Raw genomic sequence first — 24,058 nt, 5'->3', positions numbered from 1 at the left:
ATCACCTATTTTATTTAAATGATTAATTAATGATTATTTTTCAATTGTTGTATGTAATTAGTATGGTGGATATTCAATAAAAATTATTGAATAATAACGATTAATTAAACTTGTTGCATTAGAAATTGTGAAATTAAAAGACAAAATTCCATAAAAAGTATTTTTTTAAATGTAAATTAACATAGTAAATATTTTAAATTTGTTAGAAAATATTGATAAATTATCAATGTAAACCATAGACTTATATACCCATCTTTAAAATTATGTTTATAAAGTAGTATGCCATTACCATAGAAACTCCTGAAATAAAACTCATGCACGGTGCGAATAACCAATATTTCATTACACGCTGTTTTAAATATCTTTAGCTCGGTACAAATTCATATGAAAAATTGAGTAATAATAAATGTGTTCCTGAGGATATTTTGTTGAAGCAATATAATAAATCAAAAAACATCACATCATTCTATTTATCAAGTTCACAAGGCCAAGCAAACTTTATTCAAAACAATCATAACCTTATGTGTGATTCAGAGAAATAATTTCATTTTTTTCTGATTAAAAAAGATTACAAAGCCGACAAATGATGTAGGAAAACAATTACGATACTTAGAAAAATCTATTATCTGTTACTTTCTTTTAAAAAATTTTTTGCTAATAAACATTGTGCAAAAACAGTTCTGAGAAAAGCTTTCGTTATTACTTACTTTAATGTTTTTGTTATGAACAACAAAAACAAATTATTGATTTTTAAAAATGAAAAAAATTTCTACTTCAAACTACACGAAAAGGCTAAGAATTTAAAAGGATAAATTATTTTTGGAAAACTGTTCAAAAGCAAAAACTTTTATAATATCTACAGGTTATACATGAACAAACTATAATGTCGACGATTGATTTGCTCAATTTTTATTCTCGAGAAAATTTCATTTAATTTATACATATTTAAGAAACGGAGTGCAAATGGTTTTGCCTCAGGTATATTTGGTCCCTGTAAAGCTGACATATCGAGATCCTCAGGGAAAAGTTAATAAATAATAATTTTAATGATTTAATATTTTTAATTAAGGGACAATCCTAGAAACAATTGTTATAAAGGCAAGGGGGCATCTAGCTAAATACTGCCCAGGGATCAAAATAAACACAGCGTCTGACGTTAGCCCTTTTCCGTCAACGAACCCCCCCCCCCCCTTCGCCGCAAAACCTGCTCCTCACCAACAGTACTTCAACAACAACAGAAGACACAGGTACCGCAAGCTTGGGCAACGCAGCAAGCTCATCGATCATGCTCCACCCTTCTCCACCTGCAAGAAACAAACCACTGAGGCCAACACAACATCCGTACTCGAAACGTCTCCTTAACATCTTCTTTTGACATGTCAATGAAAATAGACACGTTCAAGGCCGCATGAACGGCACCCAGCAACTTGAAAAAAGCCAACCCCAAAAAGGTCAAAACTGGCAGAGATCGTAGTCCTGCAACAACATTTATAATTCCCCCTATAATAAATAAAGTGATCTTGAAAAACCCGGCAAAATACAAATACGACTTCGATCATCTCCAAAACCTTTTTGACAAAAATGTCACCGCAGACTCCTTAAAGGAGGTGTTTGATGAATGCAGCCTGAATCCAATCGTGACCAGGTCCAAGCTGACAAATCGTTACAACAACTTACCAAATAGAGGGTCCAAAACAAAATTCACAAAGTTAAGAAACAGAATTACCGAGGAGTTCAACATTCCGCCCGTTGAAAAAATCGGACAGTTATCTGGATCCGATTCCAAAACAGACCAACAGACCTACTAAGTTCATCCAAACATTGTATTTATGTGTAGTCGCCAAGGACCTGGGTTGTCAGAGCGACATTAAATAAACACGAGAAAAAAAAATTGAAATAAAAAGGAAAATTTATTTTGCAATTTATATAAAAATAATGTACTAAAGTACTTTTGACCCAAAAATCAGATTTAATTAAATGTCTGTTTATTTCCATTATATCATATTACGCGATTTTAAATTGCTTTAATCGAATTTAATCCATAAAAACAAGTTTTTATCGATTGAAGAGATTGGCACAGGTTGACATTCTTTGCGCAGTGAATCTGATATTTTGGGAACTTAAATTCGGAACAAATTTTATCCCAGATAAATAAAATACAAAAATTAAATGTCTAGTTTTTTTAATCGAAAACTAACGAAAATTGTTGTTTTTTGCAAAAAAAGTACAATATGACTTAGTTATAAGGTTGAATGGCTCAATTAGTTCATATAACTGACTATACAATTGTGTCAAGTGCATTATCATTGAATGCGTTATGCTTCGGCCAGGCACGAAGGCGAACAAAAAATAACAATGAAAATATCAAACAGTAGGTATATAACATTGCAATAAATCGCATACATTATCGTATACTATTGTATAATTCATTTTATACTTGCCTATCTTTGTTGTTGTTTGGTGTTTGATTGCAACATCTTGCCTGGCCACAGCATTAAAAACCTACACAAGATAATTGAAGCGAGTAAAATTAATTATTTTTAAGCTGTTGTAAACAAAGCTTGCTTATTAATGTGCTAAGAGTGGATACATTGTTTACTGTTATTATTTAACTCTGATGTAATTTGTGTTAATGGAACTTTAAATTAATAATAGGCATAATAATTTTTTTTTTTAAATTTATATCAGAAAACTCAAAAAAATCATCCATCATGGCTGAAAGATTTTCTAGTGATCAGTAAGTAGTGAAATTTTTTTTCGATGATTTAATCTATAAAATCGAATTGTTTATCAATGTAGGCCCTGACAGAGCAAGTTCGAAGTTCCAAGGACCCTGCGACCCAGTCATTAGGGTCTGCGAAAAGCTATTTAACTGAAATTGCCGAAGATAGAGAGTTAAAAATTCCTAATTTTTGTAAATTAAGGATATTATAATACAATTATACCATGGGAAATAGAAGTCAATTGACCGCTTCTAACTCATAGAAGAGATAGTATAGAATTTTTCAAAAAACTAAAGAAAAACAAAAAATATTGACCGTTTTATAGCTATACAATAATATACAAGTGAAATTTTAAAAATCCTCGACCAATTTTCGGTTATGGAATCCTAAACTCGACCTGAAACCTATTTAATAACACTCACTCTCTATTAAATTAGCTTTTTCCTTAAAGCCTTATCCAAACTGAGCCGATTTTGAAGATCATTGTTTTTTTTTTCGCTGACGGAACTCTAAACTTGCACTTGAAACATAACTAAGAACACTTTCCATTAAATTACCTTTTAAACGAAACAAAAAATTAAAATCGGTTCACCCATTTAGGCGCTACGATGCCACAGACAGACAGACAGACACACATAGTGGTCAAACTTATAACACCCCTTTTTTAGTTCGCGTGTTAAAAATTAAACACATTTACTGTTGAACAGAAACAACTATATTCTAGTATTGTGGCAGTAAATGAAGTTTCTATAGTAAATTTTTTTAAAGAACTAATAACAGAGATTTACACGCAGATGTAGGGTATAAACAAAACGAGAGATGCCATGGGACACCCGATAGGAACTTTGTTCCGTTCTTACCTTTATTATAAATGCAGAGCTTACTTTTTTATTTAAGGATATTTTTCTTTCTGATAATTTTTCGTTAATAAGGTTAATTTTTTTTCAGGCATACATTGATTAATCCTAATCGCCCAGAATTAAGATATATTGATCTTCACATGCGTCCAAATTGTTTCAAATTAAGCAAACGCTACACATTAGCAATTTTGGCCCATATTGGATTTTTAATTATATTTGCAATGCGTAGTAATTTATGCTTTTTTAATATAGAAAAAATTGAAAAACTTGTGAGTATTTATAGATTATTATAATTATGTAATTATAGATGTTAACCACTAAAAACAGCGTCTCACGGTAGCCTCACTGAGCAATGTGATATTTTTAACGCCTACTTCCCTTCTAAAAATATTTCAATAATAGTCTATAAATGGTTTTCCGACAGACAGATGGGCAAAATCCGTGCGAAATGACAGACTTAAGCCAAAAACTATATGTCGTATTTCACCAAGGCAAGTTTTGTAACCCCAAGGCAAGGGGTGGATATAAAATTGAATTCCAGATGCGTCGTAAAAAACATGGTCAGATGGGATGGAAGTAGCGATGAACCTATTTTCCACTTACCATCAAATTTTGTTTTACCTCTAATTTTTGTAAAAACTTTGTGGGTGTATAACATCCCTCCGATTGACTTGAAGATTTCGTAGCCTTCTAATTGGGGTTATGAACCTCCAGTTTATGACTCATCTGACAATGTGTTTCGGTCATTCACTGAAATATGCCCTAATCGCTCGATTTAAAAAGGGGTGATACACGTTTAACGTGCCTGTGTGTTTGTCTGTGTCATCCTAGATCCTAAGCGGATGATTTTGTTTGTTTGAAATACAATTTGATCGAGAATGTTCTTGGTTTTTCTCAGTTCTCATGTTTCAAGTGTGAGTTTAGGGTTCCGTAACCAAAAAAATTACATTTTTAATTTATTATTTAAATTTTATATTATTATAGTATCCAAATGGTACAGATTTTTATAGAATTTGGGACATTGAAAGGACTATGGATGCAAGTTTTTTATTAGCCTATTTCATTGTACAAATTCCTGCTGGAATCATCGCTTATAAATATCCATCGCAATTATTTTTTGGAATTTGCATTTTAGCAAGTTCAATTATGGCAATTATTCAATCAGTGACATTCAACTGGGTGACTTTTGAATTTGGATATGCTGCATTCTTTCAAGGATTAGCACAGGTAAGGTATACCTAATATAATATCGCATATAAAATAAATATTTATTAAAGTAAAAAAAAAAAAAATTGATTAAAGAGTGCAACTTTTCCTGCAATTCATGGCATGCTGTATACATGGGCACCATCTACAGAACGAGCAACTTTAACTACCATAGCATATTCTGGTACATTTATGGGTGTACTTTTTGGAACAGCGTTTTCATATCATGCATGTTCTTACTTTGAACAGGAACATTTTTTAGCGTTTTATGGAGCTGCAGGTATTATATGGTATTTGACGTGGATATGGTTAGTATTTGAACGCCCAGAGGATCATCCAACAATTGAAGATTCGGAATTTGAATATTTAAAACGTCATATAGAAGTGCCTAAAATTAAACCACCAATTCAATGGAAGAAAATATTTTCATCGATGCCATGTTGGGCGTTATTTGTGGTATATCTATGCAGTTCATTCAATTCGTTTTATCTGTTCCAAGCAGATTATAGTCAAATTAATTATATTCACGTTCATGTAAGTAAATTTATGTCCCATTTTCTCTGTCACTGCACAGCTCTTGCCACGAGGAGGTAACTTCACTTGAGCCAGTCTTTCTTTGACGATCTTTCCGACTTTAAATCCGTTAGTATCAAAGCACTGTTCCTAAACAGCTCCAAATTGTTCATGGAGTAGTGGCTTTGGGTTGGCCAACCCTTTTTTGGTATCACAACGAGCCGTTTGTTCTAAGTGCGTACCACTCCAGGACAGCGACTCTAACCTAACTTAAGTAAAGGGATGTATTTTAACTTAAGTTGAAATGTTTTTGGCCATTGTTGTTAATTCCCCAATTTTTTTCCATATATACAAGATGATAAATGAGAACTATATAGAATATTTCAAAATAAAGTTCAATTTTGCCCCGATTTTCTAGATCCATGATGGATTTTTTTTAGGTAAGACAGATCTAGATGCGGTTTTTTGAATTCGATTCAGAAAGTGAATTATAAAATTTGTAATATATTTTGATTCTATAAAATACATGAAAATTTTTTTGGCATCGCCAGTATCCATTTTCGTATGTGCAAAAACATATTACTTGGTAAATAATAAACAAATCGACCAAAGTTTGTAACACAAGGGCTTTTGAAATCGCTGATCATAAATATGATGCCTAAAAAACTTCGACATAACTTGAGACCAGGCTTCTCTGGTTTTATACCTCATCTTCAAAATTTTTCACAAAATTATTGAGACATCATATTGGTTATCAGCGAAACCTCCTCGAAAACCTCCATTTAGATGCAATTTGTGACACATTATGTGAAAATCCGGAAAACGAGCTCTACAACTGGGGAATCCTGGTTCACCGAGACGTATTTTAGATATCATATTTGTGATCAGTGACTTTAAAAACCTCCGAGTAGCTATGTTGGATGAAAACCAATTTAGCGATAATCTTGGAAAAGAGGTATACAACCAGATCGTCCTGGTCACCAGATTTGGGTAACTATTTATCAACTAATTAATTTGTGGATTTGTCATGAATTTTATATAAACAAAATAGTTCAAAAATTTTATAATTGGCATCCAGAATCTAATTAAAAAAAAAACTGCATCTTGATTTGTCATGTCCAAAACAAAATCGATCTCAAATGTTCAAATGTTCAAAACTATTTAAGACCCGTTACAAATGCAGTAATTAATAGAAACAAAAACACTGGTAAAAAAAATTTGATTTTTTTTGCCACATTGATGCGATGGACATTTCTTATAGTTTTTGAGGGAAATGAATTCGAATTCGAATTCAGAATTTCTCTAATACATAAGGTTTTCGAAATATTTTTGGCTCAAATAAGGAAAAATTCGTTTTTTGGTTATATTCGAAATTCTGTAACCATTATGCAATTCATTATTTCATATGAAAAATTGGAAGATTTTCTTTTCCTTCCCTCTTCCTTTAAAATACTTTTTGAATCATTTCAATATCCTTTTTGCTCTTCGAGAAATCATATGACATTTATTATTGTTAAAATACCCACACATTGTATTACTACTAATAGAAATATTTATGTATAATTATATAATTAATTCTATACTTATTTATTTATATATAACCTATTCTATTTCTATGAAAAAGATTTTTGAAAAATTCAAAATGACTTTTGAGGAGGAATTAATGGTATTTTCTGATGGCGTAATTTTTTTCGGGAGAAAAAATTATTCACCGGTGGAATATAACTTCAAATTAACATGCTTCTGTGGCAAAATTTGTGTTGACCAGTGAAATCACTAATTTATTATGAACTATAATAAATACATTTCAGGAAAACGTTGTGGCATATGAAATTCCAGCTTTAGTAATGGTTATCATTGTACCAGCCAGTGGATATTTGGCCGATTTAATAAGTTCCAAAACATCATTATCGAATACACAGATTCGAAAATATTACATTTGTGGTGGTTTATTAATTGAGCTTATAGCATATGTACCTAGCTTATTCCTGGATAAAAATTCATTGCCGTTTCTGCTCGATACTGAAATTTTAGATATGATATGCTACAGTTTTACAATATCAGGATATTTTGTAAATCATTTGGATATTGCACCAATGTATGCTTGTATTACAATAAGCATTAGTAATTTATTTGGAACACTCGTGGGAGGGTTCCTGTCACATGGCTCTAGTCACAAGCCATTTGGAATTGTAAGTAGTAAAAGCAAAACCAAATCCATCGAGCCCAGGTCTTTGTCTATATATAACTTGTCTTGGTCTCGCTTGGTTTTACTCCCTCAATATACATTGCGGTTGATACGTACAGATTTTTGGAAAAGTTTTTTTCTGTACTTCTCAGAATTAACTCCATGAAAAAAAGTGACAAAATATCATATTTTGACCTAATTAAATGTTGTCTTGTTTTTATTGACTTTATGGCCTAACATGGCGAACAAAAGTTTGAACCCCTCCCTTGGATAATTTCTTCGCAAGGGTCTGAGTGCAGCCATTATGGCTAACATTGAATCTTTTGAGGAATACTTCTGTCAATAAACTTAGCTATTATTATAAAGCTAAAGAGTTACATTGCTTATTTGGTAGGACAAAGAATAACTGTAATGAATTCAATTTTTATTTTTATAGCATTACTTAATTTTTTGTTTAGCAAATTTTCTTCGCTATCATGTCAGTATTTCATATATTCGCCGTTATATTTTATGGAATTTGGGGATCTGGTGATATACAACCGTGGGCTAAAACAAATGATGATGAGGTATTATTAATTATGAAGAAACTCTCTATTTCGAAAATCTCTAATTGTTCCTATCTGCATGCAGTATTTTAACCTAGCTGTGTCAACGATTCGAGTCTGGGAATTGTTTTACTATAAGGAAATATCGCGAATTTTCGGTATAGAGATTCGATATAGAGAGTTTTCTATTGATTAACATTTATAGTAAAATTATACATTTTTATTTTACAGAACGATCAAAATTCGAGCCAGGATTCAACAAGAAATCGGCATAATGGTATTGAAAATCCCCTATGACAAAATTTTTTTTACTCTAAACCACGAACTCATTGAAGAATATTACATATAGAGAGAGTTGGAAAGAAAATTGGACCTATAATTTCATTTGTTTATTTGTAAATTATGTACATAACTTGTAGATAAATATTTTTTTGCAATAAATTTTGATTATAATACAACTTTATTTTTCATTATAGTTATTAACGGTGATTTATAACATTGAAAAAATTGATTTTTTTTTAAATTATACAGATAATTTTTTCAAAAAGGGATTAAAATTCTAAAAAAAGGTAGAATATGGAAGACTTTTCTTATTTTCAGGAGAAATGAAATACATGCGCGCAGTTTTATTTTCGGGTACCTTTAAGGTCAAAGAGGTGCAAACATTAGGTTTTTTTTTAAACAGAAATATAAACTTTTTGTAGCAGATTTTGGCTCTCTATACTACAAAAAAAAAACCTTACTTTCGGTATTTTCAGATAAAAAAATTTCCACTACTACAAAAAATAAGTGGGTCCATTTAAAAAAAAAACCAAAGTTATTCATCGTTTGATCTAAAAGACACCATCCCAAAATAAAACGAATCACATTTCATGGCCCCCGATGTAATAAGAAAGCCCCGTATTTTAACGTTTATGGATATTACAATCCGTTTAAAAAAAATTTTTTTTGGGAACTTTTTAAAAAATCACTCTGTATAAGCAAGCACACATTTTGTTGGAATAATGTACATGTAGTCCTCAAATAGAGCAACATCCCTCAGTTTGAGTTAGTTTCGCTTTTCAAATCTAGGTCTCGAAAAATTTTAAATTTCATCCGAGTTAAAAATTGGTGAAAAAAAAGTTTGTTCACCAAAGTGCGAATCGGAGTATGAAAAATGTTAGTTTGTTCGCTCATAAAAATTACTAAAGTAAATGTGCGATTATTTACACATCACAGTGTCACATGTAGACTATAAACTACTGAACCAAGTTTGATGAAATTTTTAAAATTCAAATCAAATTAAACGTCAGTATACATTTTACAATAAATAAATTTATTTAGGATCTTTTTTTAATTCAAGTTACCCATGAAGTGTAGAAAACGATCTCTCTGCGGTTGACACGCAAGCCAGAATAGTTACGCTACAAATCTTTGTCACATCCTTCAATGAGATGAGTTACCAACTCTGGTATATGGTTGAATTATTTTCACATTCTGTGTTCCATTTGGCTATTCAGAGACATTATTCATTTATAATATTTGATTCACTATCATTAATGATTTACCGATACCTCTGAACCATTTTTTTCACTGCCTGGATATCGATATTCAAGTATTGGACACCAAAATTTGGTTAATTGATTGAATCTAATATAGGGGTATGTAAATTTATTTTCCGAAAGTAATCTTATACTGAGAACTTTTTTCCGTTTTTTTTGAATCTATATGCTTTGAAACGAAATTTTAAACGAAAAAAAAAGTTCCTTTTGTTTAATTTTATTAAATCATAAGTCTATTTAGGTGGTGGTCAAGGACCGCTGAAGGGACCTTTCATAAACATCCGATATATAATTTGTATAAAGTTTCATTATCAATGACACTGGATATTGCTAACTTTAGGCGTATTCCTAGCCATTCAAGCTTAAGTGACCTTATTTATTAATACACATATTGCTTAGACCGCGAGATGATAATAGATAAACAATTTTTTATAATCTTAATTTTGAACTTAGTATAAAAATTAATGCGAGCCGGTCATGTAGTAGCAACATCATTCATTTATAACGCGGTATGACGGAGCTCTGACATAATTTTGTTGTTTGTGAATTTGTGATTCGTTTATTAACTTTGTTTTTTTATAATTTACTTAAAGTCTCAAAAATGGATTCAAGATTTATTGATGATCAGTAAGTATCTTAAGAGTTTTGTGAAATTTGATACAGTTTTATTAGTTTTTATAATGCGATTTAAAATAAGTTAATCGATTATCACAACCAAATTAATATAAATGGCAAGTATGTTATCAGTGTGATTAAAAATGTGTAAAAAAATATCTTCTTATACGCTTCCAAATTTTATTTTTATTTTCAAATTGTAGCAATTTTATTCTCCCCGTAGTTTAACAAAGATATCATGAATCGACTTATCAAGTAATTGTTGTCAATGTTCAATAAAACATCACTAGAAAACTAGAAATTGGGTCAACAAATTAAAAGGCCATAAGACTGGAACGGCTATAAAAAAAATATTTAGGCTTAAGAATTTTTTGCGTGTTTTACTGAATAAACGGCGTGTTTTACTGAAACTGTGTTACAAACTCGACCTGAAATGTATCAAGTTCGGTACAGTTATGCTCCACAAAAAAGTATATCGACTCATTTTTTTCGCATACTGATAAAATTTTAAGACAAAAAACGCTTTTTTTTAAGTATTAGTTCTATCTATCTGTTCTATCTGAGAAACATAAAATGTGTTGTTTGATAAAAAATGGTTGAGATTCGTCTGGTGCCACAGAAAAACACTGCCAACAAAAATATGTCTTTGGAAAACGACTATGTTACAGTTTTATGCACAAAATGTACAAAAAAAAAAAAAAAAAAAATCGGGAAAAATTGAAAAATATGTATTCTTTTTAATTAGAATTACGAAATGACAGCAAAAACACTGCCGAAACTAAAAACAGATCTGATTTATTCCAAGACATCGTCCCCAATAGCCTTGAAACTCGAACCAGAAAAATGTGCAGGCTAATTTTTGAAAATATATCTCTGGCATTGAAATGGACGTGTAATAGGTAATTGGGTCCAAATAACCTAAGAAATTTATTTTAAATAAAATTATATTTATCTGTCCGATTTGAAAAAAAAAACATGAATTTAAGCTAATTATGATCCAGCGAAAACGATCCCGAGGGTTATAAAGCAATCTGATTAATGGTTTTCAACAAACGTTTCCCAAAGCCGTGATGCTCAAATCCAATTTGGAATATACTGTTATGTAACTGCCTTGGTTAAGGGTCCAGGGAAGATGCTGCCACCAAAAGTCTTTATATTTTGAAAGGAGAGACTTTATGAATCCTTTATAGATTAATACGATTTTTTAATTTTAGAAAATATCACTTTATTTGTTGAATTATTATTTACGTTAATAGTTAAACTTTCAGTTGTAATAATCACCGTATGAATTTTGAATATTTAGCTTGCCTTTAAATATAAAACATTTAGGTCAAAATATAAAATATTGTGACGTAAATTTTAAATATTAATTTTTGCTGACCAGCTAAATAAATCAAACCATGTTACTATTACAATTTAGGTTATAACATTATTAAAAATATAATTACTTAATAATTCTAATTTTTGATTGACTTAGTGTGCTAGAAACCACGTTTTTAAGGATAACGCCGTCCAGGGCCTAACAATACAGCTCTGTAATTCAAATTTACTCGATTTTTGTAAAAAAAACGTAAAAATTCAAAAATTAAATTTTCGTTCCGATTTGCATAAAAACATGTATTTAAGGTAATCGTGACTCAGCGAAAACGTTTGCGGTAGTTAAAAACGATTTGATTATAAGACGCTCTACGTAGTCGTGACAGATAAAAGCTGTCCTCTTAAAATTTTCTGCTTTTATGGTCTCCAAAGGAGTGTTTACAGTAGCTTTGAAACCTTTACAAGTGGACCGTTTGTGTAAAAAATGAGTGATCAGAATTATTCCAAGAAATAGCTTGCCAAGAAAAAAAGGATCTTACTATCGCCTTGATACTAGGCACTAGTCATACGTAATATTTATACTTATTTATTTTATTTTGCAGGGATGAATTAATTAATCCAACTCGTCCTAGATTAAGATATATTGACCATCACATCCGTCCCAATTGTTTCAATTTGAGTAAACGTTATACCTTAGCAATTCTAGCTCATATTGGATTTTTAATTATATTTGCAATGCGAAGTAATGTTTGCTTCTTTAATTTGGAAGTACTTCAAAAACTTGTAAGTATTTAATTTCTATGGCACGCCTTGTTTCTGTAATTATATTTAAACCTATCAATCAAGATTCAATTTTTTTAACCTTATGAATTGAAGATAATTTTTTTCCGATTTATTATAATTTCTCTTGATTAAACACAATAATTTAAGTATGAAAATAAAGCAAAAATGCTTGAAGCTTTCGATCAAGGTTAATATTATGGAAATATCCTCTGATGTTCCATATAATGAGTTTAAATTGTTTTGATTTATTTGGTCGTAGAGACCTTTATAAATCACCCAAATACAAAATTTTTTAGTCATATTTCTCACAAGAATATAATACGAATACTATTTTTGAGGATGTCTGAAATTTTCTCCCCGTTACACTTAAAATCTTGATTTAAAAATTGAGTTATTTGGCTCAATGGAGTTTGGGGCTATTTTATTGCCCCCAAATGCTTTACTAAATTAGGCTGGGTGCTTAATAATCTGTATCTGTTAGTTTTGAAGAAATGCGTTTTGAAGTTATCAATTTTCAGTTTTTTATGAAAATGGTATCATTTTTAAAAGCACTTATTGACTAAAAACCCAACATTTATTACGACTTCTTCATATACCACCATGTAACAATGGCTGTTTTTAATAATTAATTTATCGTAAACCGTACAGAGAGATATTCATTCTATGATAAAATAAATTTCAGTTTTTTGGTAGCACATTTTTTGCAAATATTTCATTTAAATAAAAAGACAAAAATCTGACGTTAGAGTGAAAGGTTTGCTGCTCACGATTTTTTTTTTTTTTTTTGCAGTATCCAAATGATACACACACTGGTAAAATGTATGAAATACAAGGACAAATGGAAGTGTGGTTTAGTATAGCTTATCTTTTGGTACAAATTCCTGCTGCAATTCTCAGTTATAAATACCCATCACAGCGAGTTTTTGGAATTTGTATATTAGCTAGCTCAATTACAGCAATTATGGAATCATTTTCTCTAAATTGGGTGTCTTTTGAATTTGGTTATGCTGCATTCTTTCAAGGATTAGCACAGGTAAGGTATGTTTAATGTTAAGGCATGACCGAATAGAAAACATTTTCAATTGAAAAAAGTTTTACTATAGAGTGCAAGTATTCCTGCAGTTTTTGGTATACTGTATGAGTGGGCGCCACCTTCTGAGCGGGCAACATTGACGACCATAGCATATTCTGGTACATTTTCGGGTGTTCTTTTTGGAGTAGTTTTCTCAAGTTTGGTATGTGGTGACTTTGAAGAGGAACATTTGTTGGCGTTATATGGTACTGCTGGTATTATTTGGTATTTGGCATGGATATGGTTGGTATTTGAACGACCAGAAGATCATCCAACAATTGCAGATTCGGAATTTGAATATTTAAAACGACATATAGAAGTACCTAAAACCAAACCACCAATTCAATGGCGAAAAATATTTACATCGATGCCATGTTGGGCAATTTTTGTGGTGTACCTATGTAGATCATCCAACTCATATTACTTGTTCCAAGCCGATTATTTACAATATATTTATTACGATGTAAGTAGAACGTTGCTCTGAAATATGAGAGATGTAGAACTGCTGTATTTTTGAACAGCTCTGAAACATTGCATATAAAGTTTCTTGTAATATTATCTGTAGTGTTCGAATTTTTTTGTGATGCAAGCGTGTGTTTGGATTCCATAATAGCTTCCAAAGCGCGACCTTCTCCAAACAAAATAAACATAAATTGACGAACGAAATATCATTTTCGTATAATTTTGTCAAGGCGAGTGGAATAAAATCTGGTTTATTCTGACTTAAAGTTTGGACAGGAAATCTGATTTTCGGTCAATTTTAACGTTGTTTGAAACGCGTAAATAACCCGAGATCCAGGGTGGAAGTCATGAAATTTCGATTTATCTATCCGAAATTTAACATGACAGATATAACGCCACGTATATAGACAATATAGTTAGTTAATATTTTAGCAAAAAAGATATCTACGTTTAACGAAAGGTTGGATCAGAAACCAAGTGGTTTTATTCGACTTACCATGATCTAAAAATGCGGAAATGATATTTCTAACGCCAATGTATTCCATTATTTAAAAATTGACTGCCATTTTGAAAAAATTGCTAAGAACGGCAGCATCCACAGTCTTAAAGACCGCAGTATTATGGGTAATATAAATTTGTTTTAGAATAAACCATTGTCAGTTGAATTGCCAAGTTTGGTAATGACTATTGTGATACCAGCCAGTGGACTTTTAGCCGATCGGATCAGCCAAAGAACATCCTTATCTATCACAGAAATTCGAAAATATTATATTTGTGGAGGATTATTTTTCGAAATTATTGCCTTTATACCTGGTTTGTTCCTGACAGAAGATTCATGGCCATACATAGTAGACAATAAAGTTCTAGATTTGATCTGCTATAGTTTTACAATGTCTGGCTATTTCGTAAATCATTTGGATATTGCACCGATATATGCGTGTGTAACAATGGCTATTTCCAATTTACTTGGATTCTTTTTAGGAATTTACTTGATGGGATACAGTGGTTATCGTAAGCCCTATGGAAATGTAAGGTTTTTAAGTCATTCAATTTACTATTTTCTTTTTTAAATTGAAAATTACTTTTGTTTTAGACAACATACTTGTATTTCATGTCAGCAATTCATTTATTTGGTATTGTTTTTTATGGAATATGGGGATCTGGTGAAGTACAACCGTGGGCAAAAGCAAACGATAATGAGGTACCGCGAGAAACAAATTTTTTTATAGAATATTTTTACCCCGAACATATTGCGAATAGAACTTTAAATGAAGTGGGAAATTAAAGTTTGTGTTGATTGTAACTTACCATCAAAAAAGTTTCGTTTTCTATGCATAAGTGGCACTACATAGTGGTTGGTATTGTATGATAAATTACAGAGAAGTGGAAAATAAATTTATAACAAAAACTAACATTCAATACCTTATAATATTATGCAGGGCCAAGCGGGCTGATAACGGATAACTTACGTTCTCCTCTTTTTGATAAAAATCAATTTTATGAATCTCCCCCTGACTCTTCAATTATCGAATTTCTACTGAGTCATTAATTAATTTATATAATAATAAAATCGATATTTTTCAGAATGAAGGAAATTCAACATCAAACAGGCATAATGGTATAGAAAATCCTATATAAGGAAAATAATTGGTTTTCTAGACAATCGTGCGTTTCACTTTAAGTTGTTTTACACTTTTTACGAATTTAGAATAGGTAATTTTAAAAAAATTATCAGCTGTGAAATTAAAACTAGTCTTACATGAAAGTAGACAATAATTGATTTATAATTGTAAATAGCTTAAAAATTTTGTGAGAATATAGTTTTATTTTTATTAAAACATAAATTCTAATGTTTCGAAATTCCCTATTTTGTTATTGACCTCCTCTGCTTAAGTATAAATCTGCGACAACAAGCTTAAAATGTACCTCATCAGATTATTGAATAAATAGATGGATATTTAGACACTATTGTTACTTCTAATTATACAATTCAACTATCTTACCTGACTAATAAAAAAAATTCGTAGCGCAAGAGCTGCGTTAGCTAATCGAATTCCCCCAAAAATTGAAAAAATAACACATTTTTCTTATAACCAAAGATCATTTTCCAATAATTTTTATTTGCCAAAAATTATAGCTTTGTGCAAATGCTTTGTAAAATATTCTTTTACTCAATTAAACGTACAAAGGACAGCTTAATGACCAGTGGTTCGTGGTTCTATATTATGACACCACTTGCCGCTTGACAAAATGATTGTCAATGGTTCGTTGAAATGAAAAACACTGGCTATTACAGTTAACGTTTTAGCTGCAATTGGTTGCAATTTTTATTTCTATTAAAAATAGGACTTAGAGCTAAACTGAACATTGTTAACTTAACAGATGAGATAAAATGATAGCCTTTTTAAATTAAATTATCTTATTTATTAATATGTAAATTAAAAGAGTAGGAGAAGTACCGGAGTAAAACAATTGTTGTAGCTTCAAACTACGCCGAACAATTATGTGAGCATAGTGACGAGCAACGTTTGTTGAAAGATGTTCTGATATAATATATTGTTTTAGTTCTGTATAAAGTGGAAATATTTTTGATTTGATTTATTAAATAAAATTTTTACGACAATTTAGAAAAAATTATTGCTATTATGGATGAAGAAACAATTATTGATGATCAGTAAGTAACAATTTACTACTTTTTTATTGTTTGCAGATATCTTAATTCTTTATAAATGATTTGGAAAAACCAGATTTGACTTCACTTTGAAAATATCGTAGGATTAAATTTTTAATTATTTTTCAGGGATGAATTAATTAATCCTAATCGTCCAAGATTAAGATACATAGACTATTATATGCGTCCCAATTGTTTTCAATTGAGTAAACGCTACACCTTAGTAATTTTAATTCACATGGGATTTTTTATCATATTTGCAATGCGTAGTGATTTATGTTTTTTTGATAATGAAGTTTTTTTGGAAATGGTGAGTATTTGTTTGTTTGAGACACGCAATTGTTAGGAAACTTTCTCTAGATTTTTCGATTTATTTATCGTTTACTTGGAAATACAAAATCTCGATTTTTTTATATCTAAGTGTCATTCGTAAAAAATCAGAATTGATAGTGCTTGATTTATGTTTCGATTAGTCACATTTTATTAAATCTTAAACAATTTTGAAAATAGTCGAGAATCTATTTTGCGTTTGTAGAATAGTCTGAGCCGCGTTTAAAATCTACCTTAAAATATGTATTTAAAGAGTCAGTGTAAAAAAATTAAAATGTTTTTTTTTTTTTTTTTTTTGCAAATTTTATCTTTAGAATTAACGAAGCAAATAATGAAGCAAAATTCAAATTATTTTTGAAGTTATAAACAAGTTTATGAGAAAACAAGAACAAAAAGGTTGTTTTGCAAAACGATTAATACATACTTGAAATTTGGTGGCTTCCGATTGGCGAGTCTACCAAACTTCTTTGTACGACTTTTTTCGAAAGCGCTGAATATTTAAGCTAACGGTCTGAAGAAATGCAGCAGAGAATTTGTCGGACATTATGACCACTTGATAGCATTAATGATTATTTAACAATTCACAAAAGTTAACTACGTATGTATTAAAAGGCAATAAAAAAAAACTTTTAACAAAAAGAAAACGGACTTCAAAAGAAAAACTTTTCCAAAACAAATTAATATGCACTAAAAATTAAAAAAATAACGATAATAGTTAAAATTTTTGTTATTTTTAAAGTCGGTGTCAGCCAAGGAAACAACTCTGACGGAACAGTTTGCTACACTAGCTTGGCTGACACCGACTCCAAAAATAACAATGATTTTAACTATATTTTATTATCGTTATTTTTTTACTTTTTGGTGCATATTATTTTGTTTTGGAAAAGTTTTTTTTGAAGTCGGTTTTCTTTTTGTTAAAAGTTTTTTTGTATTGTGATTTTTAGTGTATCTGTACACTAACTAATTTGTCACTAAAAAAAAGAATCATCAAAATCGCTTGAAAGTTCTGAGGTAACACAAAAATAAAATACAGTCAAATTGATAACCTCCTCCTTTTTTGTTTGAAGTCGGTTAAAAATGCTTATATACGACATGTTCGAGGCAGGCCGATATAGATAGCTCATCGGTGCAGTATTTTTGTCGGACAAAATATTTTATTGTTTAACAATTATTAATGTTATCAAATGGTTATAGTATCCGACAAATTCCTTGCTGCGTTTCAGACCCCTAGTTTAAATATGACGTCATCGTTGTCATTTGAGAACACATCACTTTCGAAAAAAGTAATAGAGAAAATTTTAGACACACCAAGAATAATTTAACAAACATCCCTTCCGTCCCACAGTCTTATCAATTTTTAATTTTTTTATTTAACGCGCGTAATATCAATCACCTCTAAAAGGCTAAAAGTTAAAAAAACTGTAACTTTCGTAAACCGGAAGATTTTAAAGAGGAAGTGTTTGGCTTATTATATTATCCAAGAATTGCTAACTAATGATGGGTAAGTATATTGATAATCTTATATATATAGGAGACTTTCTATAGATATAGATAGATAGTCACTCATCACGATATCTCTGAAACTATAAGACCTAGAGAATTGAAATTTGGCAGGAATATTCCTTTTGCCAAGTAGAGGTCAGCTAAGAACGGATTTTACGAAATTCCACCCACAAGGGGGGTTGCGGGGGTGTTCATGAATAAAAAATTCATATTTTTCAATTATGGCTTTTAATAGTTCAAAACTTGCTCAGAATGTTTTAAATTACATTTAGAAATTTTTTTAACCTTCGGAGGGTAGAAAGGTGTAGCGAGAAAGTGGGAAGGAAATATCGAATATTTACAAATATACCTAAGTGGGGTATCAAATAAAAGAGCATGGCGTGTACATTACAAAACTGTTATCCAACGCAAGGAAATGTGGAGGGAGGGGTGCAAGTGGGGATGTTGCCCAGCAAAGCGGGTAGTTCCCAGCTAGTATATATATGTACGTTTCCACGATTTTGAAAAACTATTTGAACTTACTGACTTAAATCTTTGTGCAATTTGTTGAAAATAGCTAAAACTAGTACCCAAATATACAAAATCTGACGAAAAATTTTTTTTAAATTTTAATTCCATATTTATGTTAAGTTTTAAAAAAAAAAATCTCTTTTAATAAGACTCTTTAATCGATAATTTTCGGATATAACATAAATGAATATAATCAGTATATCGTAGATTTTTGTTTTGCGATAGGAGTGGCTATCAAATCAAAGTATGAACTCCTATCGAGTTAGCTACCCGTATATTGTTAGTTATACTTTTTAAAGTAATGTGATAAAACATTTTGCTTTCCGGATTTTTTTCTTAACAGTACAATGATACCGAAAATGATACCGCTAGGACGTTTCATAAAATCTATGATATAGAATATGACATGAACGCATCATTTTTTTTGGCTTACTTATTGGTACAAATTCCAGCTGCAATACTCAGTTATAAATTTCCAGCACAACGTGTTTTTGGAATTTGTATATTGGCAAGCTCAATAATGGCAATTGTTCAAGCATTTACATTAAATTGGGTTACATTTGAATTTGGATATGCGGCATTCTTTCAAGGATTAGTACAGGTAACAATGTTTAACACAATATGGGAGATGGAAAATATTTAATAAAAGTTTTGGCTGTAGAGTGCAAGTATTCCTGCTGTTCATGGAATTCTATATAATTGGGTAACACCTACAGAACGTGCAACATTGTCTACTTTAGCATATTCCGGTTCATTTACAGGTGTATGCTTTGGTGTGGCTTTTTCAAGTCTGACATGTAAACTCTTCGAAGCGGAACATTTGTTTGCAATTTATGGTATTGCGGGTATTATTTGGTTTTTGGTATGGATATGGCTTGTATTTGAGCGGCCAGAGGTTCATCCAACAATAGCGGATTCGGAATTTGAATATTTAAAACGTCATATTCATGTGCCAAAAATTAAACCACCAATTCCCTGGAGGAAAATATTCTCATCGTCGCCATGTTGGGCACTATTTGTAATTTATCTTTGTCGATCATTTAATCCATATTACTTGTTTCAAGCTGATTATACCCAATTTAACTATGTTCTATTTCATGTAAGTACACGTCCTATACTTATAATACTTCCTATACTTGAATAAGTATTGAAATCGTTTACTGAAAAAAGTACACGTCCAATACTTATAATACTTCCTATACTTGAATAAGTATTGAAATCGTTTACTGAAAAAAATATTTACCTGTTATCAACAGCAAAGCGTGTTTCGAAGCATAGAGCATAATTATAGAACACTTACATTGAAATCGATTTTATTTCGTGCACTATTTTTTAGATGACAGCTGTTGGACTGGAGATTCCAAGTGCAATAATGACTATAGCAGTACCAGCTACTGGATATTTAGCAGATCAAATTAGTAGTAAAACATCTTTATCAATCACAAACATTCGAAAATATTACATTTGCGGTGGATTATTTTTTGAAATCTTGACATACATACCTGGTTTATTGCTGGAGGAAGATTCGATTCCATATCTCATTAATAATCGAGTTATGGATATAATATTTTATAGTTTTACAATATCTGGATATTATGTTAATCATTTAGATATTGCACCGATTTATGCTTGTGTTACAATGTGTATTGGTAATTTATTTGGATCTTTGCTAGGTGCTTTTATGAGTTTTGGCGGTGGAAGTCATAAAACTTTTGGAAATGTAAATATTACAGGATCGAAACTGACTCATTTAAATTTGATTTATTTTTAAAGGTTCCTGATTTTTTTACGCCATTTATGGGATATTTCCAATATCTATATAAATTTTATAAATATATAATTACTTTGTCATTCACAAAATTTTTGCGAAACTTATGGAACCTTTCAAAAATCAAAGTTATACAGAGTCTTTACTAGGAAATCTAGAAAATTTATTTGTTTTTTATATTCAAGACAATCTTTCTTTTATTTTCAGAAATATATTTTTTATTATATGACCGGATTCCATTTATTTGGTATTATCTTTTACGGGATATGGGGTTCTGGTGAAGTACAACCGTGGGCAAAAACAAAGGAAGATGAGGTATTGAGAACTATCTGTAATTAAAATTTTTTATAGCCAATTTATCAAATCCTTTCTGCGTGGTAGAAACACATTTCAGAAATAGGAATATCAGAATGAATGGGAATATGGATGATTTGTTTTGCTTTAATAAATGCATATTCATGTAGCAAACAGTAGAGAAAAGTTATTTTTTGGCTAAACATAAAAGCTATCGCAGATATGTTTGTATTTCTCTCCAGCAAAAAATAATTTTGCATGGAGTGCTGATGGCAAACAAAGTATATGACGTCAAATACTATGTCCGATTTCTCTGTCTTATATACGTGTAATAAGTAGTTCAAAATGATTATATGATCCATATTTTTTGGTCGATTTTAATTTCATCTTTGTCATCTCCTATAAACATGTTTCATACTTTGTTTTGAAAGGCGAAAACAAAAAATCGTAACATCGGCATATAATACATTTACGTACCTTGCGTCTAAAACTCTTGTTTTTTGGGCTAACATGTAAGAACTACATTATATAGGATGGACCATTTTATTCTTTCTACTGTGGCTAATAGCTCGTTTTGTAGTTAACCAATAAAAATAAAACTAGAACAAAATTTACACAAAGTCGATGGGGGAAATCATGTTCTGACATCAGGTGGGACTTATTTCTCGGGGTTGCTGTAATAGCCAATTAAGATCCCAAAAGGTAAGAGATAGACTAACACTTTAAATTAAGAAGCTACTGATTTTTGAAAAAAAATTTTACATAAAGAATGTTTTCTTAACAGGATGAACTTTCTAACTATAAGTGTTATTCTACCTGTTACCTTTTAGGATATACGTTGGCTATAAAAGCAACCTGGAGAACTAGGTCCAATCTGAACCTACTAAACCTACCACCGGGCAGTTTTTATTATTTCATTATAGAAAGTGCTTATGCATTTTTTTCATTCTGTAAAAATTAATTAATTTTATTTTTCAGAATCAACACGAACAAAATTCTACCACAAGTAGACAAAATAGTGTCGAAAATCCGAAATAAAAAATAAAATAATATTAAAATTACAAAACATTCTCAGACAATGTTTAGTAACGCTTAGAGCTTAAAGTAAGATTAGATATTTATGAACTAAAATGAGACTAGTATCAATTTAAATTTGTTTAACATTCAAAAGTTATAATTCGACAAAGCAAGATATCTTAAACTCCCCGAATTGTCTACGCTTTTACCTTCATTCAACAGTAAAGTAGTAGAAGAATATATCTAATAAGAAGTTTAACCAAAAACTTTTGCCAATGACCTATATTTGTTGACAACTTTTTTTTTGAGACCTAACTGGAGGCCATCGCGCATGTTAATATCAAGCGTTTTTATTCAAGTTTGTCATTGAATTTTTACCCTAAAATTTCGAGACTAAGGTCTGAGGCTTTTATAATCATAGAAAATTTCGATAAAAAGATTCGTTAGTGGCAGCAAAGGCTTGAAAATTTCATCGACATGCTACCAAGTCTACCAAATGCGGCATTTTTTCATGAATCAATAAATACTCAGAGCCTGGGTACGTATTTTCTTTCAAAACTACTTCTTCCGTTAAGATTAAGACATCCCCTTTATGTTTGCGATGTAAATGTTAAATGTATCGTTTTGAAAATAAATTGTTTTTGTTATCAAAAATTATATATTAAATTTTTCTATGAAACTTTTGTTTATTTACTTCACGTTACAAAGTAGTTTGGCCTAATTAGAATGCTGCTGTATATTCTAATAAAATCTATAATTAAACTCCCATAGCGATTTAATATGTTTAAAATTCAACAGTTGTGACTTTACTAATAGGCCATACAATTATTTTTAAACTGTCATATGTCAGATGTGCATTAGAGATAGCCTTGAATTTGTCTCATTATTCCATAAAACAAATTAAATATAATTTTAATGTACACAAAAAACTGAATTTAACTTCACACTACCTCTGTATAGAGGTATAAAGAGGCTGTGTACCCAAAGTTTCATGGTGAATGATTTTGAATCTCGACTTATAAAAGCATGTAAAAATGTTGAAATAAAATTAGTGTGGTTTCAAAATTAAGAGTAATATTTGTGAAATTCTTGGTCTTTAGTTAGAACTAGAATGATTATTTAAGATTTTCTTTTAACTGTTTCGTTAGTCACCGATTTTTCCCACAAAACAGCCACATATAGAAGACTGAATGTGGAAAAACAAAATAAGTCAAAAGGGTTCAAATAGAGCGAAAAATCATAAATGTTTGCGAGCTTATCAACGTCGGTAAAAAGTAAGTAAAGCAGATGCAAATGAGATATTCATAAAAAATAAATAACTCTATTTTATTTTCCGACAACTTTTTGTTTATAGACCGTGAGCCAAACATCCATCCTTAATTATCAAATTTACCTTTATTAATATTATTTACCTTCTTAGAAATAAAAGAAAAATTTCTATGTTTTGAACCATAAGAAACTTAGTTTTAACAATAATTTTTTGAAGTATTAAGTAATCAAAAATTGGGGAATTTGAATTGCTATTAAAGGTTAGTGTTATAATCATAAAAAGGAAAAATCGTCGATTAAAAATTGGATAAGACTTTTGGAAAGGTCAAAATTGATTTGGCATCAATTAGTTATCAATATTAATATTAGTCATGAAAAAAAGTGGGGGTATTATCAAATTTTTTTGGGTTTATTTATTTATGAATTTGTTTTTTAAATTTGTGTTCAATACATCATAAATGAAATATTTTCTTATCAAATTTAATATCTTTTTCATGTTAAAATATAAAATCAAAACAAACTAATTAATAAAATTTAATTTCTTGTTAATTGTTTTTGTTATGATCTTTTATTGACGAAAATATTTTTCACAAGAACAAGAATTATTTATCTCATCGTAAAATTCTGCCTAGTTTTTTTAGTAGCCGGTTTACAATTTGATGGAAAGTACACAAACAAATTAATGATTTAGAAAAACATAAACAAAGATAAATAAAACAAGTGAAAACAAACAATTGACTGAGTTAATTGTGGAAATACCATGTATAGACAGTGTTGATTACTCTATCACATTAACACATATACTTATACATATCACACATACATAACTGATAATCCCATATTAATACAAATTATTAAATTTGCATTTAAT

The 24,058-nt window shown here is 30.2% G+C and overlaps 3 protein-coding genes across 3 annotated transcripts; all 3 read left to right on the top strand.

The window, feature by feature from the left end:
* The first annotated feature begins 2,347 nt into the window (after positions 1–2,347).
* LOC123295063 (probable vesicular glutamate transporter eat-4) lies at positions 2,348–8,420 on the top strand. The gene is made up of 8 exons (XM_044876275.1): positions 2,348–2,619; positions 2,689–2,737; positions 3,672–3,852; positions 4,568–4,810; positions 4,886–5,323; positions 7,114–7,494; positions 7,949–8,056; positions 8,267–8,420. Exons 2-8 carry the CDS (start codon positions 2,712–2,714, stop codon positions 8,330–8,332), a joined length of 1,443 nt encoding a protein of 480 aa, XP_044732210.1. The 5' UTR covers positions 2,348–2,619; positions 2,689–2,711; the 3' UTR covers positions 8,333–8,420.
* Positions 8,421–10,038: 1,618 nt separating this feature from the next.
* On the top strand, positions 10,039–15,711 carry LOC123295133 (vesicular glutamate transporter 2.2-like). The gene is made up of 7 exons (XM_044876361.1): positions 10,039–10,203; positions 12,111–12,291; positions 13,082–13,324; positions 13,395–13,826; positions 14,470–14,853; positions 14,919–15,026; positions 15,410–15,711. The coding sequence occupies exons 1-7, from the start codon at positions 10,178–10,180 to the stop codon at positions 15,461–15,463; spliced, it is 1,428 nt and encodes a 475-aa protein (XP_044732296.1). The 5' UTR covers positions 10,039–10,177; the 3' UTR covers positions 15,464–15,711.
* Positions 15,712–16,301: 590 nt separating this feature from the next.
* On the top strand, positions 16,302–22,584 carry LOC123295228 (vesicular glutamate transporter 1-like). The gene is made up of 7 exons (XM_044876488.1): positions 16,302–16,499; positions 16,626–16,806; positions 19,183–19,440; positions 19,501–19,938; positions 20,176–20,559; positions 20,815–20,922; positions 21,880–22,584. The coding sequence occupies exons 1-7, from the start codon at positions 16,471–16,473 to the stop codon at positions 21,937–21,939; spliced, it is 1,458 nt and encodes a 485-aa protein (XP_044732423.1). The 5' UTR covers positions 16,302–16,470; the 3' UTR covers positions 21,940–22,584.
* Positions 22,585–24,058: the final 1,474 nt, after the last annotated feature.

Source organism: Chrysoperla carnea, chromosome 3, assembly GCF_905475395.1.
Source record: "Chrysoperla carnea chromosome 3, inChrCarn1.1, whole genome shotgun sequence".
Classification (NCBI taxonomy): Eukaryota; Metazoa; Arthropoda; class Insecta; order Neuroptera; family Chrysopidae; genus Chrysoperla; species Chrysoperla carnea.
The sequence above is the reverse complement of the archived record's forward strand: the minus strand, read 5'-3'. Positions and strand labels throughout refer to the sequence as shown.

What these genes read in the sequence shown, in the direction of transcription:
- LOC123295063 (XM_044876275.1), top strand. Translation starts at nt 2,712, where the DNA reads ATGGCTGAAAGATTTTCTAGTGATCA. An exon ending in TAGAAAAAATTGAAAAACTT is followed by an intron (nt 3,853 to 4,567) that starts GTGAGTATTTAT and finishes ATATTATTATAG; the next exon opens with TATCCAAATGGTACAGATTT. An exon ending in TCTTTCAAGGATTAGCACAG is followed by an intron (nt 4,811 to 4,885) that starts GTAAGGTATACC and finishes AATTGATTAAAG; the next exon opens with AGTGCAACTTTTCCTGCAAT.
- LOC123295133 (XM_044876361.1), top strand. Translation starts at nt 10,178, where the DNA reads ATGGATTCAAGATTTATTGATGATCA. An exon ending in TCAAGATTTATTGATGATCA is followed by an intron (nt 10,204 to 12,110) that starts GTAAGTATCTTA and finishes TTTATTTTGCAG; the next exon opens with GGATGAATTAATTAATCCAA. An exon ending in CAAAAGCAAACGATAATGAG is followed by an intron (nt 15,027 to 15,409) that starts GTACCGCGAGAA and finishes GATATTTTTCAG; the next exon opens with AATGAAGGAAATTCAACATC.
- LOC123295228 (XM_044876488.1), top strand. Translation starts at nt 16,471, where the DNA reads ATGGATGAAGAAACAATTATTGATGATCA. An exon ending in GAAACAATTATTGATGATCA is followed by an intron (nt 16,500 to 16,625) that starts GTAAGTAACAAT and finishes ATTATTTTTCAG; the next exon opens with GGATGAATTAATTAATCCTA. An exon ending in TTAACTATGTTCTATTTCAT is followed by an intron (nt 19,939 to 20,175) that starts GTAAGTACACGT and finishes ACTATTTTTTAG; the next exon opens with ATGACAGCTGTTGGACTGGA.